Source organism: Dendropsophus ebraccatus, chromosome 9 (genome assembly GCF_027789765.1).
Source record: "Dendropsophus ebraccatus isolate aDenEbr1 chromosome 9, aDenEbr1.pat, whole genome shotgun sequence".
Lineage (NCBI taxonomy): Eukaryota > Metazoa > Chordata > Amphibia > Anura > Hylidae > Dendropsophus > Dendropsophus ebraccatus.
Window position 1 is genome coordinate 96,413,638 of NC_091462.1, and position 11,467 is coordinate 96,425,104.

Here is an 11,467-nt window from a genome sequence, read left to right on the forward strand (position 1 = left end):
AAAAAAAATTACTCCTGCTTGCTCAAGGCTCCCCCGCAGCCATTGGCATCTTATTTTCCCCTCTTTTAGGCTGAAGGCAGTTTCATTCCTTTGGCCACAAGACACAGGGAATGTTTCTTTCATCAGGAAGCACATGCGTGAGTGACATCAACATACGTGTGTGCATCCTGAAGGAAGAGATGCTCCTGGACTTTACTGGCTGCAGGCCTTAGGACACCCTTACAATTAAAAGCAGTGTTTAGCCATGTAGTCCACCATAGTATTCAATTGTATGAACATCTTGAAGACACCCACACAGTTAAAAGGGACAGATGCATAAGCCCCTGTGACTTGCTTACCCCTACAGCTTGCATAGGGATTACTATGCCTCTTGGGCTTAATATCTATCTATCTATCTATCTATCTATCTATCTATCTATCTATCTATCTATCTATCTATCTATCAACTTTCATTCAGCATGATGACATCATCAAGCACAGTAGTTAATATGACATCACCCTTCTGTCTCACCTTCTTATGGTACCATGCTCCTTATGGTCCTACAAGACACTTCGACCATACCTTTCAGTTCATACCCCTTTTCTGACTATGGAACTAAAGAATGCCCTAAAAGTAAAACAGCCTTCACTTATTAAAGGGATTATTGTGACACATATGCCAAGACCTTGAGGGTCAAGTAAATGTTTGCATATGAAAGTATCTCCACTCTATCTCAGGTGCACCAAGGCCAAGCGAAGTCAACAGGAGATGAAGGGATCCCAGGAATTACAAAAACTAGGCTTGATACCTTCACTGATCAGCAAAAAAGTGCTGTGTCCCATTCATTTGAACTGTGAATTACAGATGGTCTATATGAAGCTGTGCCAAATACTGTGAGTGTTATTTCCCCTTTGTTCTTTCAGCTGACATATGTAAAGCCTCACAGTATACACATGGCAACTAGTGATAGAAGTCACCGGACATTGCCTCATTCTGGATTTCCAACCAGACCGGCACGGCCTGGCTCTAAAGACAAGGTTCTGTTGAACACTAAGACGTATGTGAGGTCCAAGGAGAAGAAGAGTATTCCTAACAATGTGCCATCAGACACCGGGACGCAAGCGGACAGCGACCAACAAACTGGTATATTCTTCTAATTTATGCATATAATATAGTGTACATATCAGCTGCACAGCTATGGGATTGTACTGGTACCAACATCACCAAGGTCCTAGCATCTTAGGGGCCTATAGTCCTACTAGCCAAACCTCTTCTATATACGGTAGCTGGCCATACACACTGTAGTGGCTCACAACATCTAAGATCAATGAATTGTACGAGGGGCTGCTGATAAGTCTTTGGCTTTGTGTTCTTTTTTTTTGTTTCTATGGTAACAAATGTTACATCACATTAAAGCTTTATGTGTCTAATATATGTTTTCAAAATTTAGTGTTTGTAGCTTATGGCAACAGTGATCTAGGCACTTAGGAAAACAAAATGGCGGAGCTAAAATCAGACTCCCTTCCTCCAGGCTGGGCTGTCCTGCTCTGTGGTGAGTCTGTCCATAAGATGGTTGAGCATGTAGAAGCATGCAACCATGTCCCACCCCCAGTTACCTCCATAGACATATACAGGTTCAGTGGTGGACACTGGGGGGAGGGGCATGGTCACATGCTCCCCCATGTCAGCCATCTTATGGACAGACTTACCACAGAGGAGGACAGCCCAGCCTGGAGGAGGGGAGTCTGATTTTTGTTTTATGAGGTACACAGGAAGCTGCTGTCAGTAAGTGCTGTGAGTACACTCACTAATACTGTACACTGAACTATTTTACTAAAAAGTGGCCAACACCTTTTAAGCGTTTTTTTCTGGTTGTGACGGATGCCTTTGCACTCTCTGCTTTGTCTGCTACAACAGGCATGTTGGTATCGTCGATTATTCCACTATGGATGGAAGAAGTCTAGAGTGCCTTCTGTCACTGTAAAAATAGATTCTGTAGTGGTTTTAGTAGTGCGTCCTTTGGGAAATGTCTATAAGGAACCTTGAACAATTACGTAGAATCTCAATTCATTTATCTTCTCAGAGGAAGGCCCGCTTCAGGTTCTCCAGGCCACCCGGACACCTCCCAGTATGATCCAACAGATCAATGCAGGATCAGAGAAAGGTCAAGTCCTACATAAGAGGATTAAAGGTCAGCCATAGGAACTCCTTATCATTGACTACATATTCCCTGCTTATCATCATAAGATCTAATCTCTAGAACTAATGATCTGGTTTCATACATAACCAAGAAAAGCAGTCTGACAATCAAAGTCTCTGTGATAAAGATTACCCCCAATAGGCACATGGTGTATTTCAGGGTATATAATATAACTGTAAGCGTCACTGGGGAAGGAAGTGGGGGAGCTCCCTCTTGTGGCCGGAGGGATATTACTGCCTCCAGCCACAAGAATGTTTGACAGGGCGAGAAGTCAGTGGCTCCTGGCCCTGTCAAACACAGTGCCGCATTTAACTATATGCACGCTTAATTAGGAGCACATACAGTTAAAGGGCCAGACACAGGTACTTGCCTGTACCTGACGTTGGCCCAGGATGGCTGTCAGCGCATTCCAGAGAGCTTCCAGATGTGCACCCGAAGCTGTGCAGAATTCTGGATACTCCCATAGGCTTCTATTGGGTGAAAATAGGACAGGATCTATAATTTCTTGACCTTTTTTTCCGGAATGCACACCCTTCAGGAAAAATCCTAAAAGGTGTCCGTGCCTAATAGAACTCTATGGGGCTGGAAATTTATCCAGATTTCCTGATAAGAAATCCAGAAAAATTTTCCTGAAGTGTGCATGGGACGTAAATCTATAAGCCTGTGCAATCACATCATCATGTTCACTGGATTTGGACCACCCCTTTTCCCTACAGTGACCTCTACAGGGGAAGTATAGTATTACATGGTGCCCAAATGAATGTGGCTGTATTCTACCTTGGTCCCAGTACATAGTCCTTGCAGTGATGACAATCTTGGGAAAGGATGATCACAAGTATACTCTATATACTGGGAGGTATTGCTATGCTCCCATGTATATCCTTGTAATACTGGGATCATTGCACAATAGGGACCAGAGCGGTACCAGTGGAGCGTTTAACCTGACCCCATATACCATGCGTCTTACTTTCAATCTCCTAATAGAGCTGTGACATCTTTCACCATTCAACATAAGAACAACTGGGATTATTGAGGCGATGAATATTTTATTACAGTGGTAAAACAAGAGCTATCTCTTAGCTTATTATGAGGCTCCCATATGTTTCCAGTGCTGCACGGCGTATAGGTTTTCTACCTCGGTAACAAAAGAGTTTCCAGAACACCTTACATTATGTAATGCACAGACGTAGTGGAAAATGATGCCGTCCATCTGATATAATACAATGATACACCCACTTAAGCATGGCCGTCAGGCATGGCACATACATTTTTAATAGGCAGGAGGATTAATATGGAGACATTGTACGTGGCAAAGGTTTTGCATCCAATGGAGGGTCTAGATTTAGTTTATCTAGATCTCCCTGCTTCTAGATCGATCATGATCAGTCACAAAGAAGAATATAAAACACAGGCAGTAGCTTAGAGATAGATGTCAGCTGCACCAGTGCCACATATACAACATGCCGATCCATGTGCTATTTAGGACCTGTGACACAACCCCCATAGATGTGATAAGTGGTTGTCACCCTGATTCCTTGTAAGAATACAGTATTAGGCTATGTTCACACAACATATATCTTCGTAAAACTATTTTTACTAAACTATATTTTTATGAAAGTATACGTCGCCTTGGTTTTTATGGAATCCCGCCCGGAGCGTATACACATAGTATACGCACTGCCCGGGATCTCTTTCGGCGCCGTAGAAAACTGACATGTCATATTCAGTGAATAACGGCCGCAGAAAACCCTGTCGGGCCAGGTTACGGAATGGCCGGTCTCATACAATGTATGAACATGGCCTTAGGAGCGCACGCTCCCCTGTTGCAGCCGCTCTCCATTCAAAGAATTGACATGTGACTCTTTTGAGCGGAGAGTGGCCGAGGCTGCGGAGGAGCGCGCGCTCTTCCATAGACGGGCTATGACACATTGAGACAGGTGGGTTTCTAGCCGGTTTTACTCAGTGTGAACATACCCTTACTCAGAAATGAGGACAATGCAGGGAATCGTCTATTATGTTGTCTGTAGTATGACCGCCATTATACCTATTCATACATGTGTCGCCTGTTTTGTCATTTCATAGGTCCAGGAGAAGTCACAACTGGAAAATCCAGATCAGCATTTCCTAGAAATCTGCACCACGCATACACAGCGGGCAAAAACCCATCGAGACCTGGCAATGGCAGAAAGTGACCCGACTGTAACAATGGGAATTGTGTATTACTGAAATCTTCTATAAAACTTGAATGTATTGAGTCTACTTTATCTCTATGATAACGAAACTTTTCAATATACTGTATATCCTCAACATGTCCAGGCCGTCTTCTTGCAGTTAGTGAAAATATCAATGATGCACCCCTGGTGTACGCCAGGGAGAACACACAGATTCCTGCCTTCTCCCTGGTACTCCAGCCATATCACCAGCTCACCTGATGTGCAGGCAAGAAGGGGTGTGGCAAAGTGGGGAGTAGGTGTGGCCTCCCCCAGCACCAGATTTATCAGGGTCGGACGGCTTTACTACGGGTGCCTTTATACAAAGAGATTTATCTGACAGATTCTGACAGGTCATAATGGAAAAACTGAGATTTCTCCTCTTTTTCTCCTACTTGCTATAATGACTAGTTGAGGTTTTAATGCTTAGACCCCTACCGACATGTTTCTATGACTTAAAAAAAAAAAAAATATATATATATATATATATATATATTTTAAATGACAGGGACACGTTATGTGCCACCACAATGTCTAAATAACAGAACTATACAATAGGTAAAGTCATTAATGCCCTACTTCTAACACCTTAAAGGGACCTAATCAGCACAATCGTGCTGATATGGTTCCCTGCTGCACAGTATAGCTCTGCTGTGCCGCTCCCTGAAGCTACCAGATGTGTCTGCAGGAATAGCTTTACAGTAGTTTTATTACCCCGCACGATGACAGGAGAGGGGCAGCAACTAGTCATCTGGGCAGGGAGAGAGCGGGTAGTGGCCTCTCTGCCTGTCAATCATGCCCACAGAGTGAGCTGACAGGCAGAGATCTGTGACTAGTCACGGGTTGCTTCCCGCCCAGATGACTAGTTGCTGTCCCTCTCCTGTCAATTATCCCCACAGAGTCTCAAAACACAGGAATAGCCAGATATCCCTCCAGGGGAGGGAAGCCTATTGCCAAGGGGGTGACTCCCAGTGGGGAGATCACCAAACCACCCTGATACGTAACCCCTTAAGTTCCACTTGGTTGCGAGTATTGAAACATAAATATGGTACCCTATACCATAGGGAGACAGACTACCCCTGGGTGCTGTATATCCTAATACCAAGGGCACTAGAAATGAAACCCCAGAGTATTTGCCCCCTTGTGCCCTTTCTATAATCTGACCCTGCCCATCCTATTTCCTCATCTCCATAGTCTGGGGGTACACAGACCATTCTGTAGCCACCAGCTGATGTCTCTGTGGGGTATATGATCGATGGACACTGAGGATCACACATATCTGTGGACAAACTAGAAGAGATCTGACAGTGTGCTGCTTAGTGTTGACTTGTCAATTTACATGTAGGATCCAGCGGAGGCGTCATACAGCCTGACAGCTCATGGCTCCCTGCAGGTGGCTGGCTCATCCCCATCAGTAATGCCTCCTTATCTCTTGCAATGATTTCCCTCCATTCAGCAGATGGAGCAATGAATGTCAGTGCACCACAATAGAAAATGATATTATATGGGGCCTGGGGTTATTAGTCAAGGATTTTAAAACTTGACTAGCTAACATTCCCACATCCCTCTTTTTCTCATCCTCTAATGTTTCTGTGTTTGTCTTCACATTCATCTGTATGTCTATGGAAATTTAGAAATTGTTAGAAAGGAGGTCCTCTGCTCCCACCAATAAGAATGGAGGTCCTCTGTCCCCACTGATAAGAATGGAGGTCCTCTGCTCTCACCAATAAGAATGGAGGTCCTCCGTCCCCACTGATAAGAATAGAGGTCCTCTGCTCTCACCAATAAGAATGGAGGTCCTCCGTCCCCACTGATAAGAATAGAGGTCCTCTGCTCTCACCAATAAGAATGGATATCCTCTGCCCCCACCAATGGGAATGGAGATCCTCTGTCCCCACTGATAAGAATGGAGGTCCTCTGTCCCCACTGATAGGAAAGGAAGAGAGGTCCTCTGTCCCCACTGATAAGAATGGAGGTCCTCTGTCCCCACTGATAGGAATGGAGGTCCTCTGTCCCCACTGATAGGAATGGAGATCCTCTGTCCTCACTGATAGGAAAGGAATGGAGGTCCTCTGTCCACACTGATAGGAATGGAGGTCCTCTGTCCACACTGATAGAAATGGAGGTCCTCTGTCCCCACTGATAGGAATGGAGATCCTCTGTCCCCACTGATAGGAATGGAGATCCTCTGTCCCCACTGATAGGAATGGAGATCCTCTGTCCCCACTGATAGGAAAGGAATGGAGGTCCTCTGTCCCCACTGATAGGAATGGAGGTCCTCTGTCCCCACTGATAGGAAAGGAATGGAGGTCCTCTGTCCACACTGATAAAAATGGAGGTCCTCTGTCCCCACTAATAGGAATGGAGGTCCTCTGTCCACACTGATAGAAATGGAGGTCCTCTGTCCCCACTGATAGGAATGGAGGTCCTCTGTCCCCACTGATAGGAATGGAGGTCCTCTGTCCCCACTGATAGGAATGGAGGTCCTCTGTCCACACTGATAGGAATGGAGGTCTTCTGTCCCCACTGATAGGAATGGAGGTCCTCTGTCCACACTGATAGGAAAGGAATGGAGGTCCTCTGTCCCCACTGATAGGAATGGAGATCCTCTGTCCCCACTGATAGGAAAGGAATGGAGGTCCTCTGTCTCCACTGATAGGAATGGAGGTCCTCTGTCCCCACTAATAGGAATGGAGATCCTCTGTCCCCACTGATAGGAATGGAGGTCCTCTGTCCCCACTGATAGGAATGGAGATCCTCTGTCCCCACTGATAGGAAAGGAATGGACGTCCTCTGTCCCCACTGATAGGAATGGAGATCCTCTGTCCCCACTGATAGGAAAAGAATGGAGGTCCTCTGTCCCCACTGATAAGAATGGAGGTCCTCTGCCCCCACTGATAGCAATAGAGGTCCTCTGTCCCCACTGATAAGAATGGAGGTCCTCTGCCCCCCCCGATAGGAATGGAGGTCCTCTGCCCCCCCCCCCGATAGGAATGGAGGTCCTCTTCCCCCACTGATAAGAGTGGAGGTCCTCTGCCCCCCCTGATAGAAATAGAGGTCCTCTTTCCCCACTGATATGAATAGAGGTCCCCTGTCCCCACTGATAAGAATAGAGGTCCTCTGCCCCCACTGATAGGAATGGAGGTCCTCTGTCTCCACTGATAAGAATGGAGGTCCTCTGTCCCCACTGATAAGAATAGAGGTCCTCTGCCCCCACTGATAGGAATGGAGGTCCTCTGCCCCCACTGATAAGAATGGAGGTCCTCTGCCCCCACTGATAATAATGGAGTTCCTCTGCCCCCACTAATAGGAATGAAGGTCCTCTGTCTCCACTTATATGAATGGAGGTCCCCTGTCCCCACTGATAAGAATAGAGGTCCTCTGCCCCCACTGATAGGAATAGAGGTCCTCTGCCCCCACTGATAGGAATGGAGGTCCTCTGCCCCCCCCCCCGATAGGAATGGAGGTCCTCTTCCCCCACTGATAAGAGTGGAGGTCCTCTGCCCCCCCTGATAGAAATAGAGGTCCTCTTTCCCCACTGATATGAATAGAGGTCCCCTGTCCCCACTGATAAGAATAGAGGTCCTCTGCCCCCACTGATAGGAATGGAGGTCCTCTGTCTCCACTGATAAGAATGGAGGTCCTCTGTCCCCACTGATAAGAATAGAGGTCCTCTGCCCCCACTGATAGGAATGGAGGTCCTCTGCCCCCACTGATAAGAATGGAGGTCCTCTGCCCCCACTGATAATAATGGAGTTCCTCTGCCCCCACTAATAGGAATGAAGGTCCTCTGTCTCCACTTATATGAATGGAGGTCCCCTGTCCCCACTGATAAGAATAGAGGTCCTCTGCCCCCACTGATAGGAATAGAGGTCCTCTGCCCCCACTGATAGGAATGGAGGTCCTCTGCCCCCACTGATAGGAATGCAGGTCCTCTGCCCCCACTGATAGGAATGGAGGTCCTCTGCCCCCACTGATAAGAATGGAGGTCCTCTGCCCCCACTGATAAGAATGGAGGTCCGCTGCCCCCAAGAATGGAGGTCCTCTGCCCCCACTGATAAGAATGGAGGTCCTCTGCCCCCACTGATAGGAATGCAGGTCCTCTGCCCCCACTGATAGGAATAGAGGTCCTCTGCCCCCACTGATAAGAATGGAGGTCCTCTGCTCTCACCAATAAGAATGGAGGTCCTCTGCCCCCACTGATAAGAATGGAGGTCCTCTGCCCCCTCTGATAAGAATGGAGGTCCCCTGTCCCCAATAATAGGAATGGAGGTCCTCTAGTAGCTGATAGTAGATGAGGTAGCACATGTGTGAGTACTCTGCATTCTGGGTATATAACAGCGCTCCTCAGCTGTCTCCATAGACTTGTGGGTAGAGCAGATACACACCCGGATCTTCTGACAGTTTCCTTCCTTTTCATTCAAGTTTTTATAAACCACAAAGAAAACAGAACAGGAGTTTGTAATTCAGCTCAAAAGTCATCTTCACTACGGCATGGGGCAGAATAAGGACTTCAAGCTAAATTTTGGTGAGGACATTTTCTTCAGATTACTCAAAAATAAGTCTTTGTAGGCCATTTGCTTAAAAGGATTATCTAAGATCAAAAACATGGCTGCTTTCTTCCAGAAGCAGCACCTCTCTTCTCTCTAGATTGTATGAGGTATCACAGCTCAGTTCCAATGAAGCGGAAGAAGCTGGGTTGTAATATCACACACAACCTGAGGACAGGGGTGGTGCTGTTTCTGCAAGAATGTATCTGTGTAACCAAAGCTGTAGCTGTCCACGGATGATGAGAATTGTAGTTTTGCAACAACTGGAGGACCACGAGCTTGACACCACTGGAGAGGCCTCTGGCCGTTCACTGGATGGTGGCCTGAACCGCAGGTCTGCTGAAAAGCAACCCACCCACTGATCAGACCACCATGGCCCGTCCTGTGGGGTAAAAGGGTATTCCAGCACCCAGCTACTTATTACCCTCATGGTTGGTTTTAAATGTGATTATGTGAGAAAATGGGGATGGGACACTCCTGGCTAAATGGAGCGGATAGAGGAGCCTGTGCACTGCTGCTATATTCACTCTCTATGGAGTTACTTAAGATAGCTAAGCACTAAACTGTTGTATACTACTGCTCTGTGGGACTACTAGAGGTAGCCAAGCACTGTACTGTTGTATACTACCGCTCTGTGGGACTACTAGAGGTAGCCAAGTGCTGTACTGTTGTATACTACCGCTCTGTGGGAATACTAGAGGTAGCCAAGCACTGTACTGTTGTATACCATTAGAGGTAGCCAAGCACTGTACTGTTGTATACTACCGCTCTGTGGGACTACTAGAGGTAGCCAAGCACTGTACTGTTGTATACAACCGCTCTGTGGGAATACTAGAGGTGGCCAGGCACTGTGCTGTGGAACATGACAGTACAGTACAGCCACAGCCTCCTGTCTCTGCAGAACATCCCAGTACAGTACAGCCACAGCCTCCTCTCTCTGCAGGACATCGCAGTAAAGTACAGCCTTCTGTCTCTGCAGAACATCACAGTACAGTACAGCCACAGCCTCCTGTCTCTGCAGAACATCGCAGTACAGTACAGCCACAGCCTCCTGTCTCTGCAGAACATCACAGTACAGCCACAGCCTCCTGTCTCTGCAGAACATCACAGTACAGCCACAGCCTCCTGTCTCTCCAGAACATCACAGTACAGCCACAGCCTCCTGTCTCTGCAGAACATCGCAGTACAGAACAGCCACCTCTCTCTGCAGAACATCGCAGTACAGTACAGCCACAGCCTCCTGTCTCTGCATAACATCGCATTACAGTACAGCCACAGCCTCCTGTCTCTGCAGAACATCGCAGTACAGTACAGCCACCTCTCTCTGCAGAACATCGCAGTACAGTACAGCCACCTCTCTCTGCAGAACATCGCAGTAAAGTACATCCTCCTGTCTCTGCAGAACATCGCAGTACAGCCACAGCCTCCTGTGTCTGCAGAACATCGCATAACAGTACATCCTCCTGTCTCTGCAGAACATTGCAGCACAGTACAGCCACAGCCTCCTGTCTCTGCAGAACATTGCATCACAGTACAGCCACAGCCTCCTGTCTCTGCAGAACATTGCATCACAGTACAGCCACAGCCTCCTGTCTCTGCAGAACATCGCAGTACAGCACAGCCACCTGTCTCTGCAGAACATCGCAGTACAGTACAGCCACCTCTCTCTGCAGAACATCGCAGTACAGTACAGCCACCTCTCTCTGCAGAACATCGCAGTACAGTAGTCACCTCTCTCTGCAGAACATCGCAGTAAAGTACATCCTCCTGTCTCTGCAGAACATCGCAGTACAGCCACAGCCTCCTGTGTCTGCAGAACATCGCATAACAGTACATCCTCCTGTCTCTGCAGAACATTGCAGCACAGTACAGCCACAGCCTCCTGTCTCTGCAGAACATTGCAGCACAGTACAGCCACAGCCTCCTGTCTCTGCAGAACATTGCATCACAGTACAGCCACAGCCTCCTGTCTCTGCAGAACATCGCAGTACAGCACAGCCACCTGTCTCTGCAGAACATCGCAGTACAGTACAGCCACCTCTCTCTGCAGAACATCGCAGTACAGTACAGCCACCTCTCTCTGCAGAACATCGCAGTACAGTAGTCACCTCTCTCTGCAGAACATCGCAGTAAAGTACATCCTCCTGTCTCTGCAGAACATCGCAGTACAGCCACAGCCTCCTGTGTCTGCAGAACATCGCATAACAGTACATCCTCCTGTCTCTGCAGAACATTGCAGCACAGTACAGCCACAGCCTCCTGTCTCTGCAGAACATTGCAGCACAGTACAGCCACAGCCTCCTGTCTCTGCAGAACATTGCATCACAGTACAGCCACAGCCTCCTTTCTCTGCAGAACATTGCATCACAGTACAGCCACAGCCTCCTTTCTCTGCAGAACATTGCAGCACAGTCTCCTGTCTCTGCAGAACATTGCAGCACAGTACAGCCTCCTGTCTCTGCAGAACATTGCAGCACAGCACAGTACAGCCTCCTGTCTCTGCAGAACATTGCAGCACAGCACAGTA

At 47.5% G+C, this 11,467-nt stretch overlaps 1 protein-coding gene across 1 annotated transcript in view; it reads left to right on the plus strand.

Annotated features, from left to right (window-relative positions):
* The window catches only part of LOC138801825 (kinesin-like protein KIF19), a 39,034-nt gene extending 34,613 nt beyond the window's left edge, over positions 1-4,421 (plus strand). Inside the window, exons 19-21 of the mRNA XM_069984923.1 lie at positions 904-1,123; positions 2,064-2,171; positions 4,263-4,421. Coding sequence (XP_069841024.1) covers positions 904-1,123; positions 2,064-2,171; positions 4,263-4,372 — 438 coding nt within the window. The 3' untranslated portion in view covers positions 4,373-4,421. The remainder of the gene's footprint in view (positions 1-903; positions 1,124-2,063; positions 2,172-4,262) is intronic.
* The last annotated feature ends 7,046 nt before the right edge of the window (positions 4,422-11,467 follow it).